General features: G+C 41.2%; 1 protein-coding gene and 1 long non-coding RNA gene across 5 annotated transcripts in view; one reads left to right on the forward strand and one right to left on the reverse strand.

Annotated features, from left to right (window-relative positions):
* Positions 1-1314: 1314 nt before the first annotated feature.
* ADTRP (androgen dependent TFPI regulating protein) overlaps positions 1315-23048 on the reverse strand; it is a 30791-nt gene continuing 9057 nt past the window's right edge. For 2 of the 3 annotated variants that reach the window (XM_017730648.1, XM_008630881.2), the window contains 4 exons: positions 22644-22745; positions 12158-12273; positions 8345-8496; positions 1315-2473 (listed from right to left, as the gene is read on the reverse strand). In XM_017730648.1, coding sequence (XP_017586137.1) covers positions 2430-2473; positions 8345-8496; positions 12158-12273; positions 22644-22745 — 414 coding nt within the window. In that variant the 3' untranslated portion in view covers positions 1315-2429. Of the gene's footprint in view, positions 2474-7370; positions 7430-8344; positions 8497-12157; positions 12274-22643; positions 22746-23048 lie in introns of those variants that run through there. The other variant, XM_017730647.1, reaches the window with a different exon arrangement.
* The window catches only part of LOC108445812, a 19220-nt gene continuing 8457 nt past the window's right edge, over positions 12286-23048 (forward strand). The window contains exons 1-2 of one of the 2 annotated variants that reach the window (XR_001860791.1): positions 12286-13536; positions 19369-19461. This is a non-coding gene — a long non-coding RNA (uncharacterized LOC108445812). Of the gene's footprint in view, positions 13537-18235; positions 19462-23048 lie in introns of those variants that run through there. The other variant, XR_001860790.1, reaches the window with a different exon arrangement.

Genomic DNA, 23048 nt, shown 5'->3' on the forward strand with positions numbered 1-23048 from the left:
ATCAAAGTCCAGGGGTAGCTTCTACTCCGGGTGTTTTTTTTCTCTGGTGAATTTAATCCTTCATTTTCCCTCTCTGCCAAATGCAAGTGGCAGGTCTAAACAGTATTAGGTAATTGTGGTTGTCATACTGCAGATTGCACTATGGAAAAAATTAATTGCTGTTTTTTCGCCCAAGGGTTTGAGCCGCGGTCCCTTCGTCTGCCTGGGACAGCGTTGTTTCCCTCTCTGCTGGGGCTGCGTTCTGTGGAGCAGCATGAAAGGGCTCCTGTGCAGCTGTTCTGGGCGAGTGGGCGGGCACCTCATTCAGTAATAACAGCTAATTTATACAGCCGTGAACATCCACGGCTATAAATAAACAGTTCTGACTGACTTTGCATATTTAAAATGAAACAAGAGAGACTGATGGACTGGGAATAGAAATCTGGAGTAAATGTTGTAAAGATCCTTACACGGGGTACCTCAGTAAAGCCCTTTGGAAATCACAGGGAAAGTGTGGGTTTGTGAGCAATGACACATTTTCCTCCTTTCAGGGCTTTGTGGACATGAGAGAAAGGAACAAAGCAAATCCAAGACCCCAGCAGTTGTGTTTTGGGGACAGGCATTCCTCATTGCTTTCCCAAAGTGCATGACTGGAATCCAGCTTCTCTCCATACAGGATGTAGCAGAGAGAAGTGCCTCTTCTGAACCCTTTTCAAAGAAATAAACAACTTCCCCATGATTCTCGTCAAAGCCTTGTAGTCCAGCTGCTCAGTCACCACATCAGATCCCAAAGGTACCCCTGGTGTGAGCAGGAGCTGAGAGTGAGGTCTGCCATTTGGCTCCACTGGCTGGAAGTAGAAAGACCTATCCCTCTGTGCTGGGGCCCAGGCGTCGTTTTGAGTTTCTGACAATAAAAGTGTTTGTACTGGACTATCAGTACAAAATAAAAGAATTTAAAAAGCAAAGAGGTAGGGACAAAAATACCCAACAAACAGGGAATTTCCGTAACTTTCTCTTCCCTAATTCCCTTCATGTTTTTCTTCTGCCTGTCTCTCCAATATATTTCCTTTGACCAGCATCTTTCGGCTGAGTTCTTTCTGTGTTCTGCTTTAGCTTCAACAGAAAAGGAGGGAGGAGTGTGTTTGTGTGTGGGCATGTGTAATTGCTTACATTCCCCTTGCGAAGCTAGCTGGAGCGAGCTATCTAGATAAGCTGGGAATTACTGAATGCATGCACGTCTCTCATTGAGTTCACTTAGTTTACAGTCTAGGCCTAGCATGTTAACTTCCCAGATTAGAATTTTTATCAGGTGCTTAACACATGAGAAGAACAATCTTATGTATACACATTATCTTTTTATTGCTCACAGGCAGCTTACAATGTGTTTCGCTTTTACTAAGCTCCAGCAGCATTTGAAAGGTGAAAATACCACCCCCGTGAACTGTGTGCACAGTAGCTCTAAGCGAGGGGTTTTGGCAATGAGGATGGAGTTAGACATTTAAGTACTGCAACTAGTTTCAAATCCTCTTTGAAAGCAGGAATAATAACAGAGATTTTTCTTTTTCACACTGACCATTAAGGAATACTTATGCTACTCTCGGTTTTGCATGTTTATTGGAGTTTGCAAAGCAGATCTCCAGTGTTTTGGATGTTAAAAAAATGTTGAGGCTAATAACAGAAATCAACTATATTGAGGAAAATCAGTAAACATGTGAATGGAGTATAATTATATGGCAGGCAGCTTTATGTTAAACAGTGCTTTAAATTAACATGCTTTCTGTCAAAGCAATCATACAGTCAGTATTACTTTTGCTAATTAGGTTACTTTTGCTGTGAGATTAACTGAAACCAAGAAAAAGGCAGAAACTGTTGCCTTCAGATTTCCTGTTAAAATGGAGCGGAGATATTAAGCATATTAATATTACAGAAAGTTTCTCTTTAGAAGAACTCAGCTTCATGGTGAACTTTCTGAGCAGACATTTCTAATTACAGTGCTTGTTAGCCCAATTTGTTATCTAGCTAGCTTGGAAGTCACAGCACTGTTAAAATTATCTCTCCTCTTAATTTTTTCCAGACTTGATGAAGGGCAATCCAAACAAGAGCTGGCTTGCATTCACAGGTCTTTTACAGAGTGGTGCCAAGCTCATGAGGGAGTGCGTTTACCAGTGATGACTTTTAACCATGGACACATCCTCACGTACGTTGTGCAAGAGATGAGAAATCTGTGTAAACAGATGAACACAATTTTCTTATTCATAGCAGTTGCAGAGTTATCATGAAAGAGGCAAACATTTCATATTTTCCACCAGTTTTCCATATGTCTGATGTCATAATGGCTTCACCAGAAGCTTCAATGCATTGGAGAAAGGATTTATCACAGCTGCACTTATTTTCCTCTACTTCATGGCTTCAGCATTCATGGAGAGAGTGTTTGGCTTCAAGAGGAGGATTCACTTGCCTTTCCACTTGTGGTCCATTATTACTATTGAATCTCCTGTTTGGAGACAGAGGAGAAGATACTATTCAGGTGTTGTAGGGGAAGGCACAGCAGAGAAGTCCTTTCACACATCAAGCATGAGGAGGATGTGAAACTGGCCTCAGCCTCCCAACATCCCTGGGGAACTCTACCCATCTGGGAGTGGGAGTAGACTGTGAGTGCATGTCTTGGACCAGCTGCTAATGCTGAAGTGCTGCAGAAGTCAAATGAGCCTGGGATGTCCCCAGCAAGTAACGGATTACTCAATGACTGAGGAATGATTCAAAATCTGCCATGGACCACACCCATTGAGAATAATTGTGCTTTGCCAGTGGGAGAAAGTATCTGCCACCAAACAAAACTAGTTTGTTGTAAGAGTATGTGAAAAGCTTTAAAAATAAAGCATATCTGGAAGGGCAGCAAATGAGTAATCCCTGCACCTGGAGGATCCTCACATGGCTGGTCAGGACAGCACAGGACCTACTGAAATACCACAGCTTTCTGAAGCACCAGTTAGAGACAGGTTGTGCTCTTGTGGGGCACCCAGTGTGGCAATAATCAACTATTTATGGGTACCTTTTCTAACACACTGTTTCAGCCTCTCTTCCCTGCTGATGATCATTCACTCACAGGAAACTCTCCTTTAAATGATCTTTCCTTGTCCGTAGACCTCAGAGGCTCTGCTATACTAATTGCTGTATTGTATTGGTGTGTACTGACCAAACAGATATTTATGGGGGTGGAAAAAAAATAAACCACAAAGAAAAAAATAGCCTGGTAGGCCAGGACCAACATGTTAACCCACACTTGTTAATGTCTGCCCTCCACTGGTGAATTCCTAAGCCCTGGTTTGCCAGAGGCTCTGATCCAGTCTGCCTCCAGTGGATCACCAGATAAACTTATTACCAAGAATAGGACCGGTGACAAATAGTGCAGGTTTCCTTTGAACAGTCAGTCATCTCTGCCCTAGGAGTCATCTCTGCAGCTTTGGGGAGTGACAAATATGAAGAATGTGAAATGTCAAATATGAATGTGCCATCACAGGTTTGTGATACAACTAGGACAAATGGATGAGTCAAAAGTAAATATTCATATTTCGTTTGCAAACTCTGGGATTTAAATCTTCTAAAATCTGAGTTCCATTCATCATCAGCAATATGGTGAAATTATGGATATAAACATTATTTGGTCACTGAAAGGAATAGATAGACTCTGGATTCTTATTCTTTGTTTTTAAAGGCATGATACAACAAATCTTCTGGAAAGGAATCTCAGTTTAAAAATCCCTCCTGGATGCTGTAATACCAAAGGGTGGAACCTGTGTCTGGAGTAATAAGTACATGCAGAACATCAGCATTTTAACATTCATACAAAAACTGCTGTTGATAAGCCTGTACCAGTACAATGGTAGCACGACTTCATACCCCACACAGTTGCCCTTTGCATCCCTTTATTTGCCGTTCGGGTTTCTGCAATCTCAACAGCTGCTCAGAATAATGACAGCATCAAGAATTCAATCTTATTATAGTGTTGCTTTGTATTGCACAGATTTGTGAGCTGCCACATAGGCTGGATTTCCCAAGGCTACAGGGTATTAAGGGAGCTTGGTTTCAAAAGCCCATAAATATAAAAATAAAACTCAGGAAAAATAATCAGTTGCAAAAACATGTTATATGAATCTGGAAAATGCATTGAATGCAAAAATACTCCAAAAAAAAAAAAGAGGAAAATCAGGCTAAAGAGAAGATTGTTGTTTAACTTTATTTCAGCCTTAGGTAAATACGTTTCAGCAATGTCTTCCCAAGGTATTTAAGAGCTCATCGAAGATCTGGAAGAGCACATCCATCCCTGCACTGAGCAGGATAAAGTTATTCCACCATAAGTTTTCTCTTTTTCCTGAGAGCAATGGCTCTTATTCTTGTCGTGCTTCCTTATCCCTTGCATTATAATATCTTTAACTTTTGTTTTGTCCCCGACGGTGTTCGTCAGCCAGCTGCTGGCCAAAGCTTTCGCTTCTGGAGGACAGCAAGCGTCCAGGTGGGTCTGTTGGAGCTGGTGCCCACTCTGACTGTCAGCCCCCCTTCCTCCCCAGTTTCTCTCCCGAAGGACAGTTCCACCACCCGGGGATAAGCATTTCTCTGGGGCAGGCATTGGGCCTATAAAACCTTGCAAGGGGTTTGCCAGGTATCCCTCAGGAGGCTTTTCAATCACTGGTGGAGCAAGTAGCTGTTGCTAGCTATAGCTCCTCTCCACCTGCATTTCAGAGTATTGAAATGAAGTGGCTGATAAATGTTATTTTGGTTTTTTTTCAGATGTGTTAAATGGAAGACAAATGAATGTGCTCCATCTTCAAATGCTGGTTCTAGATAAGAGACCTCACTTGAAAGGCTGCTCTGTCCGATGTGGAAAACTTTGATCCGAATTTCTCCCAAGGATCTAGTTGTCCCAACAAGAGCAAACCCCAAGCGAACACTGCTTGGCTTTATTTTTGAGGATTCTCCTTTGACTGGTCAAAGAAACATGAGATCAGTTGCCTGTGTGATGTTTTCCACCCATCAGGAATGGGAGAAACTATCACACGGCTCATCTTTGGTACTCAGACCCTGCAGCCAAATTCTTGGCTGAGGTAAATTTATGGCAGTAAAAGAATCAGCTCATTGTTTCAAATTATCCTCTTTGGAGTTTCTCTATTGCTCAACATTGTCTTGTACTCTAGAAACTCTGGGATTTAAAACAAAAAGAAGTCATTACTGGTACTATTTTCTGTGCCTCTCAGGCTGTGCAGCTGGGTTGCCTTAGTTACCACCAATCCAACTATGCAAGGGGAGGGAGAGGAGAGGCACATGAGAGATAATACATTTTTAAAACCTCCAATACTGTATGAAACAGTTTGTCTATAAATAATAAAATGAATTTAGGGTCTGGCACCCTGAAAAGGAAAGAAAAGGTTGTATTACTCTAAAGGCTAGATTTTCCAGCTCTCAGAAATTATACTGCATCTTTTCGGTCAAGCACAGGATGTAGGTTTAACACTTACTTGCTTGAAGCTGAAAGCTGCCATCTACAGACTTTGGAATAAGTAGGAACTAAATATACCTTTAAGTGTGAAAAAGAGTAAATATTTATGTAGCTGGTTTTAGGAAAAATAATAATGGCCTGGAGTTACAAGGGAGTGTGGAAGAGTCCGTATGAAGCATGCTGTGCTGTGGAGCAAGCTTCATTAGCAGCCTACGGTCTACCACAGGATGTGAGTCCAGAAGGGAGCCAGGCTTGCCACTCCGGTGGAGTTGTTTAATCGCTTCTTGCACCTTTGAATAAAGATATCTGGGCAACCGTTCTTCATTCAAGTGGGAAAGAAATAAAAAGAAGCAATAGCCCCAGATTTTTTTCCTTTGGGGAGAATCCTGGTGCCAGCAGCCCAGTCAGAGAGATCTGCCTTTTCACATCCCACCAGCAGCAGGTCTAATCATTTGGTGGCTTCAGGTGTTATTAGAGAAGGTGTTTTCAGATGTGCCTATAGGAACCTAGGAGATAACTTACCCTGTAGCCCAAACTGCCTCTGGGGAATGAGGAGGAAGCAAAAGAGATCAAAAGTGCCCTTCCATGTACTTTTTCTTTTTGGAGGAGGTGAGCAGGGCATAGAGTATGGAACACAAGGAGGTCTGTCCTCTACCACCAATTACTGTTATGTCTTGTGTGGGGGGGTTGGCTTTTGGGTTTGTTTTGTTTTGTTTTGTTTTCTGCAGGATCATTTTAACTGCATCCTCTGCCTTATTGTGATGGGAAGGAGAGACAGGAAAGGATAGGATGAAAAAAAGTACATAGAGCCATTTTTGCTGTGGGAACAAAGGTATGTTGGAATTGCGTCTTCATTCAGTTTGCAGCTGGTTTGTTTCCCTGGAAATGCTGAACCAAAGATTTGTCTCAGTCAGGAATATATTAAGACTCTGGCACACTGTAATTGTGTAATTGGACTGTGGCACTGTGTAATTGGAATAGCTTCCCCGTGGTTGTGTTTCAAGGCTTATTGGGACTTCGTTATTGATACCAGCTTAAGAAAGTCCTACTCTTCTCTTGGGTGGACACAGCTGGGAAGTGGATCAGGAAAAACACTTGGCACCAGCATGGGGAACTGTAACTCAAGGGGAGTGTCTTGCACATGGATGAAAACACCATGTAATTGTTAAGGCCAGGATTTTGTGGCTCCTTTGAAAAATACCAAGTATGCATGGAGAGGCAGACCCACCACACAGATGAGGCCTCCAGGGATTGCAAGAGCACACCAGATATCAATGGAGAATATTGTGTATTGTTTATATATATACTCTGAGGTTACATTCATGCTACCACAACTGGGGTGCTTTTCAGCCTCTCTGTATACACAGAGAAGTTGAGTGCTTGCCCCGATATTTTAGTCAGCTGTTGAATATGCATCTAATTTTTGCAGTTAATTAAACTCTGCTTGGCACAACATTTTGTCCAATCAGTTAACACTTTGGAAATCCAATTATTTTAATTCTGATTATTGCCAATTTATGCAGCAGGCATACTCAAGGCCTAAAATTACTAATATGTACTCAGTGATGAAAAAAATCTGATACCTAGATGTATCAGATATCTCATATAAAGACTTATGCCATCATGTAGTGATGATGTGGTCTTTGATTAGTAATAGTTACTAATTATGTGATGCCTCTTAAACCAGAGCTAGTGCAGAAAGGTTGCAGATCTGTTTTCATTTACCAGCAATCCCCATCTCATATTATGTCTATGCAGAATAGAATGTGGCCAAAATCTCTAAACATGGACATGTAGAGCAAGCATCTTGTTTGCAAAGGTAGCAAGCAGTGAAGTTGGTTATTCAGCACATTTGAAAGCTGATCTGCTGCTTTTAGGTAGCTGAGTATGGATGAAACTTCTTTGGCTTGACAGGCATGTGAGACTTTGCAAAATGGATCAGGCATCAAATGTTCCCTGAGAACAGAGGGAGGTTGTCTTATTTATTTTCAGAGGTGTTTTTGCAGTGTTTTTTCTTTCATCAGAAAGCCAGTTTAAGAAATTGCAAATGTTCACACATTTGTCCTAAATAAAATACACACGTTTTCCTGACAGAAACACTTTCATCCTCAAAAACTCAATCTTGAATGAAAAAAGGAGAGAGGAAACCAGAAGAAATAATAATGACAATAACAATAATAATAATGATAGTATCCCATGCCAAACCCCCAGAGGTGCATCCTCAGTTCTCTCTTTCTTCCACCTGTTAAATATGCTCTCCTAAATGACTCTTTTTTTTTTTTTCCCCTCCAACTGCCCATTTGCCCAAGGAAGCTGCCTTTCTTTTTTTTTTAGGTCACTACTGGTTATACCACTACTAAAGCACCAGGGAGAAATTCTCAGCAGTTTGTAAAATTTTCCAAAGTGCTGTTTAAGTCATGGACCTGCTGCCACAGTGCTTTTGCTTGGATATGCTAATACATTCCTGTAAATTTTTGGTAAGCACTGATATTCCCTAGTCTCACAAACAACATGTGATGTGGGTGTAAGAGTTTTAGTCCAAGACATGTGACTTCTCTGGACCCTTCTTTGGACAGGAATTCAAAAGCCTGTGATTATGCTGGTAAGAGCTACTTCTTGAACCACATTAGGGGAAGCTGGCCCAAACTTTGTCTGGTAAGGTTGGGATCCTTGCTCCAATTTGTTCTCTATTTGTTAGCACGTGGGTAGGACCTGACAATTGCTCTCTGACACCCAAATGCCACCACCACCCCTCGTCCCCAATGTACTCACGTCCCCTTCCTCTCCCTACCTGCCTGGGCAGTCACAGCAATTCATTTTAAGGGTATTTTTTTCATATGCATAGAAGTAATGAAGAAAACTTGGACTGACCCCATATCATACGGTTGAGGAACTCTCCAAAGTTGTAGCAGGAGATGATGATGGCAAGGCTACCGGCAAAAAAGGCTGCTAGCCCAGAGGGGCTGAACAAAGCAAAGAGAGGATATACCCACTCTCCCGTTACAGAATAAATCCACAGGACCCTGGCAAGGAAGGAGAGAAATTACCTTTGGTTAGGACTATTCAGTTAGAAGAACCACTTCATCATTTCCAACTCCTGAAGGGCTGAGTTATTAAAACAGACTTGATACAGAGAAAATTAGCTCAGCTGCCGATACATTGCCTCAGCACTTGGCCTATTTGCTGTGAAGCACACTTGAGCCACTGCTAAATTAGATGGGTTTCAGTACAGGTTGAAATGCACACAATATTCTGCTGTCACCCTGGTGGCATTGGCTATTAACAGCAGTAAAAGCACAGTAAAATCACAAAATGTTCAGGAACAGGGATGTGCACTTGATTATGCTAAGAGAAGCTTGTTCAAATAAGCTCTCACATATGTTTGCTCTTTAGTTACAACAGCTTTTCAGCCCCTATCCAGATCCCTAGAGTCTGTGAAGACACGGAGCTGTTCCTCCCTGTCTCAGTCCTTCTGCTGTTGACCACTGTTTTGAGGAGTGGAAAGAAGTTTTCAGGGGGTGAGAGGGCAATAGGAATTCTCCATCACCTTTTCTTTTCTAAGAGGAGGAAGAGAAGAGGAATGGGTAGGTGGGAAACGGATGTGGCTGCTTCACCCTTTTGTGAACAGTTTGCAAAGCATGGTTTGGAAAAGAAGGAAAAGGAAGAGGATTAATATGCCTGCTTTATAGAGTTTCTTTTCTTCTAATTGGGCCCTCTCTTTGTGCCTTTATTATTCTCAGAAAATATCTTGTAGTGCCTGTCAGTTCACTGGTAATACGTTCATTGTTTATGGCTCATAAGAGTGGTTGGTAGAAAATGCCTGAACTTAAGAATATAAAAGTAATCTTTATATCCTAAGTATAGGAAAAATACTTTTTTATTGTGAATAAAATTATTTATTTGTATTGATTATGTAAAGAATTTAAGAAATAGGGTAGGTCTTCATTGATTGTTATCAGGATGTGCCATTTTTTTGATAAGGAATTTAAAAAATCATATCTGAGGATTATGCCATACTTTCCACCACCAGTGCTAACATGGGAATGCAATCACAATTTTTTCTGATGGCACCAGCCTGCCACCTTACGCTGAGCATCATGCCTCAAAGAGAAGCAACAAACAGGCTGCCCCACTATCCCGAAGCTGTGTCGTGACACTGAGGAATGGGAGAATGGTAAGGAAGAAAGAAAAAGGCTGAAAAGATGTTTCTTCCTTTCTCTAGTAAAAGAAGGAAGGAGTGGGTCATAAAAAGGTGGTTTTGTCTTGCCTGTAAATTGAGATGTACTAATCCTCACCTAAGGGATAGAGTGGAGAAATGGAGGGGATTGATAGTAGAGCTGTCTGGACTGAGCATGGAAATATTTAAATGTAGGGACTCATTTTCATGATTCAAGATTCTTTCATCTAACAAACAGAGCTGTGAAACACCAAAGTAATTAAAAAAAGAAAAAAAAAAAAGCCTGCAGGAAAGGCCCCTAAGAGGCTGAGCAGAAATACTGAAGTCCAGGTGCTAAGTAGGGCCTGTGCAAATGTCAGCATGTGTTCTTCACTGCACAGGACTCCTCTTTTCTTATTGTGTCTCAAACAGTAAAACAGAGAATGACAACCACCTTTCTTTTATATAATGAAGAACTAGATTATCTTGATGCAGTTTGGCCAGCTGGTGTGTCTCATATGAAGCACTCCAACCTGTATTTTCAAACCCAAATAAATGACTATGCAGGGTATTCAAAGCCACAGTGAAACCCTGCTCAGAGGCAGGTGTCTGGTGCAAGGTGTGACTGGCTGTTCGGTTTCTCTGCTGCCTCGGAGGGACCAGCCCCTTCTCAGCCCATCGACACTGCTGCAGTGGCAGAGAGAGTTCAGGGAGAGGCTTGGAGGAAGGACTCTCTTGCTTGTGGAACATATGGTGCCCAAATGCGGCTATTAAATTGCCAGGTTGCAGCACCAACAGTAAAATATGTACTTGTGTTAAGATTTCAGTGAACAGGCCAGAAAATTTTTCTTTTGGTTGAAAGCTGTTGTCTGTAGTTTGCAGGGAACCACGAAGAGGAGGCAAAAAGAAAGCAGGCAGGAGTTCCCTTGCTGATTTGGAAACAGTATTGGCATTCTAATATATTTTATCCAGTCATCAGAGCCCTGGCACACAGGGGCCAAACACTCTAAGGGGCCACCTTCCACTCAGCACCCTGGCAACACAGTGCAGCACCAACTCACAAAAGATACTGGGAGGGCTCAGATGTGGTGATGCTTGTGTTGATCTTCATCCTTCGGTGTGGATTCAGGTCCTGATATGAACCATGTCTACTGAGGGGTGAAATTGTTCAGCGGATAGGGATTTTAGGGGAAAGCACGGCACACATGGCTGTAAGAGCAGTCTGGTCTCAAAGAGAATAAAACCCAAATGTTGTCATAAGACAAAACAAAGCTGGCATTAAGCAACTGGGTGAATCAGAACACAGAAAAGGAATTTAGGAAGCCATGGTCGTAATCCTATTAGGCTCTGGGCTGGATTAGAATAAATGGCTCCTAATTTGCTCATGTAATGTAGCAGTGAAGTCCCCTGCTTCCACAGCCACTCTGATGGGTTTCAAGTCACTCAAGTGTTTCATCTGTACAGTTTATTTTCTATTCCAGATGTTCACTCACTGGGCTGGAGATGGTCTCTAGCTGAGAGTGAGAACTGGTGAGTAGGAATGAAAGTATGGGTTTTCTCATAGTTCCAGTGACTTCTCAGAAGTCTTTGCATGAGGACAAGTCACTTCCTTGCTGACCAGTATCCTGTTGTTATACAGGTGTTCTGTATTCTCCACCCTAGAGTCTGGATGTTTCCTCATCTCTGGAAAGTTGTATCACAGTATACCCTGAAATTATACAGACCCCTTCCTGAGTTGGGTCTCAATATAAGGCATCCTCTGAGAGGTTCAAAGTGTTGGCAGCTGCCCATAGTCACACAGTGTGGCAGTGCCTCCATATCCCAGCGCTGCAGCCATGATGCAATGAGCAAACCTACTCCAGGGGTGCATGACACACACAGAGCAGGTGGACAGATGGCTATGAGCTGTGGGAGATGCTGATTAGATACAATTAATTCTCTCAGGATCATTCTCCAACAGGTTGGGGATCAACTGGTGCATTGCTGGAAATGTGGGCAGTGTCCACTGGTGGAGTGGGAGGCGGTAGTGGGGCAGATGCCTCCTTGCTACCCACCAGTTTGCACCTGGCTCCAAGTATCATTTTCTGTCTCAAGTTTCTAAAACCAGCCATGTGTCCCTGCCAAATACCAAACTGAGTTTTACATCTCTCCTGCTCCCATGACCCCCAGACCTTTTGGGATTAGGTGTTTTTGCAGTGAGCAGGACAGCAAGTGGATGTTAATTTGATGGTACCAGTAAAAACAAAAACTCCAGCCCTGAAGAAATTAGTCAAAGTACCCCTGAGTTTATGGCAATTTAGTTACTTTCCTATAAGAGGCCTTACAAGAGCACCTATATTGTGTTTGAAGAAACCTGCCTTGCCTGTGTTTGGAAATAGTTTTCATGGGTCTCAGCTGAAGTTTAAATGATTTCTCCATGGAACAGACTGCTGTCTTCCATATGTCTGGGTGGGAACTTTAGCTAGAGTACAGCCTTTGGCCTTATTTTACAAATAGATTACTTGAGGAAAAAATACCTAAATTCTTACCAGCTGATATACAGAAAAGCGACAAATCCCAGTAGGATCAATCCCTTCTTCTTTGCTGGGTAACGATGTGGCAAGGCAAGGATTTCCAGGAGAGCAAATGGAAATACAGCCGTGTGCTGAGGAAAAAAGAGAGTCTGTCACTGACCGATCACAGTGCCTTCAGTCATTGCTGATCACAAAGTTCAGGGAACTTTCATGAGCAAAGGATTATTTAACAATACTGAGTATAATTGTATACAAATCTGCATACTTCATTTTTTACAATAAAGAAGTACCCCTACAGTAATAAGCACAAACTTTTTCTTGTTAATATGATGTAAAAATGAGGTTTGTCTGTAGCATCATCTATGTTTATAATAGGTGAGCTCTCCTTTTGCATTTTGTAATGCAATAATTTTTTTATAATTCCCATTAGAGTACAAAAGATATTGAACTCTATCATTATGTGTGGTTGAGGATGTCAGAAGAGTGCTCCTTGAACTCACTAAGCAATTACTGAATTGCCTTCACATTCTCTTCAAGTCGTTATTGTATTTTATATAGTGTCATTTATTACCTTCCCCAGTGCAATCCCAGTGTGTTGTGCTTCCCTTTGCAAATGGAAAAATGGATAAACATACAGGAGACTTCAGTTAGCTGTGATTGAAGGTGATGAAGGAACTTTAAACAAGCTTATCCAAGAGTGAGAAAGGAGTTAAATTGCTGGAGAAATGTGTTTTCATTCTCTTTTTTTTTGTTGTTGAAGAGTTTGAACTGTAGCTTCAGTTTCAAGGACTTTAATGGTAACTGTCTGAGTATGGAGGATTTTCAGCACTGGGCTGACTGTTTTATTGTGAGGAGCTGCCTCCAAGAGGGATACTCCTCATCGTGGGGATGTTGGGAGCACAGCAGAAAGCCTTCTGGGCTCAGATGTTAAATGGCCAATGCAGGGATTCATGGGATGCTAATGCCTCAATTTGTTGACTGACTTGTACCAATTTAATAATTTGTCTGGGTGAAATTTCCCTACTAAAAGTTTTGTATTTCCTGCGCAAGCAAACAATAACTTTGAATTGCAATACCTAGGACAGATGGCTTAAACAATGTTGGGGAACAACACAGCAAAACCAGTCAATGAAATGCAGCAGGAGAAAACTACAGCAACAACTGTAGCTGATTAGTTGGCTAAATTCCTGCTAATTAAGTAAGTAGTTTCACGGGTAGATGGGGGAGATAAGGGAGGAGGGCAACAGAGAAAGATAGAGAGACTTTTAAATAGGATAAAAAAAAAAGTCAAACTAAGGATTTTTTTTTTTCTTTTTCCCCTAAAGGCATAACCTGCTGGGTGTATGGTATGAAGAGTCCTCTTGTCCCAAGGAAATGGTTCTAGCATTTTTAATGTAAGTATTTTTCAGAAACTGTGCTCAGTGTCAGATATGGTAATATGGTGTCAAAGTTTTATTGCTGTACCTTTATGCTATAGGTTGTGAAAAATACACATTAAATTCTTTAAATACACATTGAGCTATAAACAGCATGCATGTAAACAGTATTTAACTATTTTTTTAAGAGACAGACATCCACTTTTGTCTGCTGCTTCCAAGTGACAACTCCCTGGCAGCTCAGTGTCCTCCCTCAGCCCTCCTATCGCACCCAGGAGCGGCTGTTCCTACCTGGCTGTCCTTCTATCAAAAGAACCATTCCACCTCAGTTATCTTTTTTCAGAGAAAAGAGATAGAAAATGTTTCTTTGATGTTCCAGTTCCTCTCATTCATTGGCACTGGGATTTTCTTGTGTTCTGTTTAACAAAGATATTCTTCAGCACTACAACCTGCTTGGTTGATTGCAGAGGTCTCGTATCAGTGCAAATGATCCCTGGATTCATTTAACCAGAAAAATATCTTCAGTGCACACAGTTTTCATATATAATCCCTGTAACTGTCATTTAGTCAGAAATCTATGTGTTAAGCTGCTTTCAAAAAGATTTTTAAAAGCATTTATTTTCCATAGTTGAACAATAGTTTGTCCTTGAACAAAACCCAAAATGCCCATGGCAAGGCAGCAGTGATTGAAAACCTGCACCTTGTCCTCATTTTTAGGCTTTAGCCTAAGCTTTTGGCTGGCACTCTGATTTAGAGCACCTCATTTTGACAGGTATTTTGGAGCATGCCCAGGAAAGAGCAGCACAAACAGCCTTTCAGAAAGGCTTTCTGTTGCACAAACAACAGAAAATAGGAACAGGAAAGCAGCCCAAAGGCAGGCATAGAAATCGTGAATGCACTGAATGTGCTGTTGCACCTAGAGAGGAAAGAAAAATGAGAAGTTTCAAAGGCTTAAGAGATTGATGCGGTGATGGCTGTGATGTGTTCCACGTCCATCATGTCCATGACCAGGGGTGAGTGGCTCAGTGTTCCACTGAGAAATGGCTTCATGCTGGGACCCTCCAGCAGCACACAGACAGCATGTGGACAGCCGGATATAGTCACAGGGAGCAGGCTGGGGCTGGTGAGGGGCAGCCTGCAGCTTGAACAGGCAGTGCGTTGGCACCGCTGCTGAGCGGCAGACTGGTAATGCCTGCAAAAGATTGCTGGGAGATCTTTTTAGTCTGTGTTGATTTAGAAAGGCTGATATGCTTTACTACTCATTTTTGTCAGGCTCCTCCACTTATGTAGGAGTTAGAGAAAACACTCAAGGGCCTATAAATCAATAGAAGCTTGAAAGTTACTGGCAAGACTGGAAAATATGGCTGCTTTTGGGAATAGCCAGTTTAGTGGAAGGGGTAGGGTGAAATTTCTGCTCTTCCTGATTCAATGAGATTTCCACTGCTTGTTTCCACATCCAAGGACAGCAAAAGCATTCAGGAGTGGGGCTGTCTGCCTCTTGTTTTGCAAACAGTTTCTTAAAGGTCTCGGATTGATCCTGATTTGGCAAAACAAATGCAAAAAGGAAAAAAAAAAGGAAGTAATTTGTTGTGACATAGGGAAGCTGCAAGCTGCTCTCTTCCCGAGTCCGGAGATGTCACTGGCCCATGACTGCATGCTGTGTCCTCTGTTCAAATAATTGTATCTTTTAAAATATATTTTGCCATGTGTCTTAACTAGACATGCTTTTTTGTAGAGCCATTTAAATTTGCTGTGAAAATTCCTTCTTGAGACAGTTTTCTACAACAGTTCTCAGCTTCCTCAAGCACTCCCAGGATTTTTTTTTATTATTATTATTTTATTATTTTTCCTTTGTGGCTATAAAGGGTTTTTTTTAATTTTCCCTCTCCGCCCCCCAATTCCTTCTCATGTACATGTACACCCCAGGCTCGCAAACATGTGGGAAAATCTTCCCTTGCACTTCTGCTATCCCAGAGTATATTTCTGCCAAGCCAAACTTTTTCATTAACAGTAAAATCACAGAGGAATTTCTATCGAATACCCGAGCAAGTTTATGACAGCAGATGCGTATTTGCAGAGCAGACACCAGGGGAATGTGTGGATGGCTACAGGGCGCAGAGGCTGCCCTTTTCCTACGACACACAGTTGGCTTTCCACATGATTTCCCTCTCACAGCCCAGAGACGTTGACTTTGGCAACATCATTAGTGATAGACCATATATCATGGTTAATCATATCTGCTGAAAGGCTATAAAGGCTTCTCATATCCTTCTCTAAAAAATAAAAAAAAAGGATGAAAAAAAGATGTATTTTCTCATCCACATTATTTTTAACCATAGGTCTCTGGTGCATAGTCATTAAATATATTTTCAACCCTATTTAGCAGTGTTTCATATTCTTAAACTGACGTATGTCTGAGAAGCGCAGTATTTGTGTGGGGCCAAATTAAAATATACAGTTTTGCCTCTTCCTTTAAAGAAAACTTAATAATTAAGCTCAGATTGACACAGATCAAAACATTGGCAAAATTTGCTGGAAACAGTGACTCATTTTTTATTTCAATTAACAGTTTCTCAGTTTCACATATAAACAGTGAAACTGTCAAAAATAATTAACACAGACGGAGAAAAAAAAAAAAAACCTATTTCATTCCAAGGTAAGGAAAACAGGCTAAAACAATAGCTGTGGGTACTGATCAGGCTATCAATGAACCAAACTGAACAGAGAGCTTTTCTCTGCTCTTGACAGGAATCCTGTTGGTACTTATTTTTATGTTCTTTGAAATATTAATGTATTTACTTGTCTAACAATCTCTGAGGAAAGCTTTCAGCTAACAAATTTTGCAATAGCAGAATTTTTTTTTATTTCTTTCTATAGTGAAGAGATAAAAGTGATGTGACTTTCAAAATTAGAGGCATTTATTTACCTAATCACACTTTTAGCCTGAATTCTTCTTCCAAAAATTCAATTTTAAAATCCTTTGTGTCTCTTTCAGGAAGTCATTACGATTTTTCACTTGGTTTTGCTTCCTTTTCTTCTTTCTCTTCAGGTGAATCTGAACTAGTTATAAAATTGCAAATTTCATTTTGTTGCTCATACAAACTCTGGCATATGAATACAGGGGGAAGAAAGCTTCTTAAACATATGCTGAACTTCATCTGAAATAATGGCATGTTAACTTATCTCCTGAAGACAAGAACATTCCCCTGCTTCTTTACTTTTTGTTTCGTATCCTGTGTTGTATGTTTCCCAGGATGCGTTTCAGGTTAACGAGTTTAAACTAAGATAAGTAGTCCTCTGAACATTATTTCCAGTGTTTTCTAAGCCCATATGGAATTTTTTACTTCCCATGTTTTGAGGAATTTGTGTATTTATTTAATGCTATATCCTCGTTTTGCCATTGAGGATTCAAGTGAGAGCGAGTTTCGGGGGCTGAGAAGAGAGGGTTGGATAGAGTTAGTGCTCAGCTGCAGGCTCCAGCCTAGGCTGCGTTCTGAGCCTATGAATAATCTCCCCAGAGCTGCTGAGATCACTTGTGCGCCTGACGCGTGTGTCGCGGTTGACTCCGTGTGACCTTGTTTGACTCCAGAGCGAAGGAAAGCATGCCTCGGTTGACCAGAGCTGTTTGTTTCTAATTCGTCTGCATTTACATACCCTCCATGTCTGCTTTCCATTAACATGTAAGACTTTAGGGAGGGATCTTTTCACAAACAGTTACCACTGGCCAAACTAAACTCCACTGGGCACAGTTGGAGACCATCAAGTGCTTTTGAAAAACTGCCTGTCTTTCTCCTTTCAGACCAATTCCCTGCAGAGCTTGTGTGCTGACAACTACTCATGGCCAATACTCATGCTTCTCTCTTCCCCATCGGTATGTTACTGCAAAGGAAAAGGAAAAACCCACTTTGGTGTTGCCTTATGAGGCTCATAAGCCAGTGTTCATTGGTTGTCCCTTGAGGTGTTTACTCAGATACTCAGCTCTTTGTTGGGAAACGTCCTCTTGTCTATGGAAATTTCCTTCAGTTGGATGCTTTCATGAACAATTACAGCCTGTGTTATCTGAGCATAATAAAACTAAATGGCTTCCTGTCACCATAACCTCTGTTTAGTTTTATACTCATAATTTTCCGAATCTCTGTATGGTCTCTCCTTTCTTGGCTTAATTTTGGAACAAGTTCCCTCTTTTGATTTACTTTGCTATTATTTTGCCTGTGTGCAAATGCCTCCTTCAAAATTTTCTTTTGCAATCTCTCCCTATACATTTTTCTTCCTCTCTTAACCTCTCTTTATTTTTCAGGGTGGAAAGGGCTTAAGCATAATTGTTCATTTTATTTCTTTAACTAGTATCTTGTCATGTTTAGTTGAAGAAATAATTCTGTCTTAGGGTTCCTACATGTCTTTTATATTTCCAACCATCAGTGCATTTTCAGGGAACCACAGATTTATTTTATGGATAGAGCGGGAGGAACAGGGAGTCCTGTTACTGAGCAGGTGTGGTGGCAGATTAGTGAGGGATCTATTGCTCAGTTTAATTCCAGCAGCACTCCTCTCTGAACCATCAGCTACTATCTGTTTCTGTCCTTTCCATCTCCATTCATGCCCACCTGTAAAGCAACGTTAGTATTTTTTTCTTAGACGTGTAGGTACTTTGGGAGCGTTATCATGAAAAATGGATGAAACATTAGACCAATTGTATGATCAAAGGTAAGAGCTTCAGAGATAAAGTTTCTTGCCTGCACACATGCATTTTTGGGAATAAGGGCCTGGCTGAATATCCTATTGCTTACTAGCAAATGTTTTGCCTCAATGTCAATGCCAGAATTTTAATTGCCTTTCTCTCTGACATTAGATATGTAGTCTAAGAAACTGATGTTGCACTGCAGCTGGAGGCTGACATGAGACTGAAGTGACACATCCTTTGCCATGGAATATTTGTCTCCAGCTGTTCCTTCGCGGGGTGTGTTACGGAGACTGCACCTGTGCGCACTGGGGTAGCAGCAGCCTGGGAGGATTCCCTGCCATAACATTTGTCTGTGAAACACATACTTTCTCCCTGAGGAAATTGGCTTATGTCAACAAAAATGGAAACTTCAAAAAAATCTGCGTAGTGCTGGGAAAAGCTAAGCATCTTTGCTCTTAAATGTGTGGGGTGATTAATTTTGTGTGCCATATTCCTCACACACACATTCTTCTTCTTTTGCCAAAAGCTGAATGTAATTGGCAGCCTATGAATGTCCATAGTTGCCAGACAGCTTAAAATTGAAACACTGTGAAATGCAAACAAATGGAAATGTTTCTCTCTTGTGTAAATATGCAAGAATTATTAAGCATTAATTACCGCCTGCAAAGAGAATCGTTTAAGATGGTCAAAGATGAACCCGAGGTTGTTCTTGTGTACACACCTGGAGTAGGAGTCGGGTTCAAGTGGCCTGGACAAGAGGATTCTGCCCTACAAACTGAATTTGCACCCCCTTTTTTGGTTAGTGATGCAGCAGCTTCCTAAAATAGCTGTAGTAAGATGTAATCCTTCACACAGATACCCTCACATGAGAGTAACTTATATTCATATAACTTACATTTTTTCCAGATGGAAGTAAATCACATTGATCTGAAATACTATTTCTGTTGATGTAGATGTGTCCACACTGGGAAAGGTGAGGCTTAGCTAGGTAGGCAGAACACAAGCAGCTTGTGTATACCAAGAAGCTCCTGGAGGAGTGGGGACATAGTGAGTCCTGCTGGTATTCTTATTGTCAGGGCATTGGTGGCCTGCTTCAGTGAAGGAAAATTACTTGTATGCACCTTTGTTTGTTCTCTCACTCCCTTGCATTTTCCTTTTTTTATTTTCAGATACAGCTTAGCTACAACAGGGCAAAGTGCAAAGGAGCTTCAGAAGCTCAGGCAATGAGGAATCTGTTGGTATCTTTGCTGAAAGTCTGCCAGGTAAAGAATGTTTTTTCTGAGTCTCCATTTACCTTCCTTCCTGGTCTATTCTCACCTTTTTAGCTTACAAAATCTTCTGAACATGCCCGACTCATAACCATATGCCAGTAGAGTGCCCAGGAAACTAAAATGCTGTTTTTTGTGAAGGTGAGAGGGTAACACAGCTACAGGGTAAATTAGAAAAACAGGTGGCCAAACTAAACTTAGATGCAGCCCGAAAAAAAAGAAAATTGTTCTTTTTAGAAGAACTGTGCCTACAGAATGAAAATATAAATCTCTTACAAAAACACAATTCTACCGTTACCATTTTTTGTGAACACATCTGCTCAATATTTATATGTATCTTTTGTTATAGATTAAAATGTTTTTGAGTTATCTCTTCTGACCCAGCAATGCCCCACTTTACTTAGCATTCAATTCTGTCAGACCCTTCAAAGTGTAGTGTTCCCCAATACTGCCATTAAGTTGAATAATACATGCATATGGTTTAATCCAAGCTGTCTCCAGCAGTTAGCCTCCTTTTGGAGAGTATCCAGATGTTGCTTGAAAAGAGATGACTGGGAAAGAAATAAACAAATTCACTTGACGAATTGGCCAGTGTATCTTTTGTCTCAGCCATCTTCCACTTCAAAAATCTTGTTCAAGTAAAATAATTGTGCTTGAGACATAAGTAGAGTGGACTTTTTTCATCCCCAAAGCTCAAGGTTTTGTATAAAGATGGTAAAACATAATTATCCCAGGCAAACAGAAGCGGAAACTGAGGCCCAGCCTTTGGGTTAAACTCAGTAGAAAAGGAAAGAGAGAAACCTAGTCTGGAATATTTGGTCTCCTTCAAATATGAGCAAAATTCCTTTCTACATTAACCATCCTTTCTGCAAAACAAAGTGTTTCTGCTCAGAGTGCAAAAACATGGCTGAACTGTAGTGCTCACTCTGCAACTATGGGTACCAGGTGGGCAACTTACAGCTCTTTCCCACTGTAAGAGCAGTCCATGTGAGGAAAAAAATGGTTATTCATTTCTGCAAAGAAGGTGCTGCAGCATCACCACAAAGCCAAGGAGCTCAGTATTCCTGAAGTGGTTTTGCATGATTATTTTTTGGGTTCACTCTCCAGTTACATAACAACATATGCTTTCCCTATTTACAACATTAAAATAGACTGAGATTTAAAAAAAAAGTACTCCCACTGCAAAAGATATGGCACTGATGCTTACTACTGATATACCCATGTCTTTCTCCTCCAAAGCCAGCTACATGCTGCCTCAATCTGCCATGAAATGCCTGTAATCTCAGAGCCATACTGTAACAGCAATATGCAAGGAAATGAACCCAAAGAAAAAGTGTCTGCTTGGCAATCAGAACTTGGAGATTGTCCCTTAAAGTGTTGATATTTCCCTGGATCTCCCAAGTGTTTCCAGGGGATATTTTGTGTTGGAAGAAAGAAATGTCTCAGCTAAGCCTGAAGGCACCTGTTGGAATGTGTTCCAAACCACAAGGATTGTCAATAGCAGGGATCAGTCTATGCTGGTGGCAGATGTTTTACGCTTGATAGTGACTGGAAGGAAAATTTCCTACCCAGGAACTGTCAAGCACAAGATGTCTGCAGTGTATTAAGAGCTTTAGAAATAAAATACCAGGTTGTGATAGAGATTTGCTTTATGTGAAGTTTCTCTCCCATCAAAATAATTTTCAGGAAGAATTGTTTTTCCTTTTTTAACACTTGTTTTTGACATTTCTGATAAAGAAAAGCATTTTGTTGTAGGTAAAATGACTGTTATGAGATGTAGGTAGGGTAAGAAAGAAGTTATAACTGATATGTTTGAGGGGTTCCTGCAAAGAGTTCTTGCACATGAAATAAAAATGTATGTCCTAACACCTCTCAGCCTTCCTATGTCATAAACAAATCTGGAAACGGAAAGGGCAAATTCTCAGCTGTGAGCCAGGATTAAAACAAGCAGCAAAGTCTGTCTCCTCTGAGCTCCGCTTTGTGCCCCCCTTGCCCAGCACCTCCACAACTGTGAGCATTTTCAACCAGTTGCCCATACCAAATCCTGGAGCTGGAACCTGCATGATGCCGAGGACATGAGGAATCTTTCATTTTGGTGGATGATGGTTTTCAGAGAGAGCAGTGCCCTTTTGCACCTGTGCAGAGCTCTGGAGCACCACAGAAGGGGCCCTGGTGGAGATGAACTGGTGGACAGAGAGCAGGTGATGAGGTGAAAAGTGCATGATGGCTGTGGTTTATCACTCGGGTATCAGCAAAGCGGACATGCCTCTGTGTGTTTGGATTCCAGTCACACGTCTCTGAATAAGCCTGTCTAAATCAAGGGGCTGCTCAAACCTCGAGCAACTGTCCTCGGCCAGACACCCCAAACCCTCCCACCTTTACCTTCAACACTCACTGGGGACTGCTGCAGTGCGTTGTAAGGCACTGTTCTTAAGAAATGAAGTCTGGAGAGAAATGAGTCTTCTATGCAATTATTTCATAGTTTTTGGTTTCTCTGATTCAGCCAAGCACTGAACCTCTCCCTTCTCTCCCACTTCCCATTCACCCCACGAGGCCTCCCTGACCTTGCAATCCACCCACAGTTTCCATGTTACTGTCAGCCTCCTTTCACTTGACTGATGAGAAATATGTGATTGTTCAACACATCATAAAAACCGCCAGAGCAAATGAAGGAGAAATCTGGAAAGTATTTATAGAAAATCTGTAAACAATCATTGCAATCCAGCTATTCAAAGCTGTGCACACATTAGCTTATTAGCTGTAGAGCTGTCAGAGTCTCTTTTGTTATTTCACCTTTTTAAAAAATTAAGGGCTGCTTTGTTACACTCAGCCATTTTGTATTTAAGAGATTCTTTAGCAGACACAATTTCTATTTTGAGCTACAATAAGTGAGATTCTCTTTCCTTATGACTACACATCATTTCATTGACTTCAGAGGTTTGACAAGCACCGATTCACTGACATTCCTTGTGTGTTAAAAGGCTTCCTGAGGCAGCTTCAAGCACATGCATCTGACTGCTGCGTACAGCTCAACATCAGATTCAGATAAGCAGGAAGGAGGAGGTGAGAAAGAAAAAGCTGTGAAGCTCTTCTGGAAAACGGCACAATGCAATGGTGGGACACACGTTGCAAAGTCTCCTTTTTCTCTGCAAGAGTCTGAGGTGTTTCTTACTCACCATAGCATGATTTAACCAGAGCGGGATGACTCCGTCGAGGCTTTTGGGGTAAACCAGCTCTCGGTTGTAGGTATACAGTGTCCAAAAGGATATAGACACAAACTGGAACCAAAATGCAAAATGAAAGAAATTTAAAAATGGAAGACAAACATAACTGATAGGATTTGGTTAGTGCTTTCATTTCTGAGAAGGCAAAACATCTCCATGTTTTTTTACATGAAAAATGATGACATTGCCACATAAACTCACTTTATCACACATTTATTCTGAGATGCAGTGTTCTGTGTTGATACTGAGAGAAAAAAACCCCTGCTTTATAAAGGGCCAACACTGACATTTTCTGTGGAATCCAAGATTAGCTGCTTCTTTTTTTTTTTCTTCTTTCCCTTTCCCTTTGCCGATAGG

This window comes from Corvus brachyrhynchos, unplaced genomic scaffold, assembly GCF_000691975.1.
Source record: "Corvus brachyrhynchos isolate BGI_N302 unplaced genomic scaffold, ASM69197v1 scaffold43, whole genome shotgun sequence".
Classification (NCBI taxonomy): Eukaryota; Metazoa; Chordata; class Aves; order Passeriformes; family Corvidae; genus Corvus; species Corvus brachyrhynchos.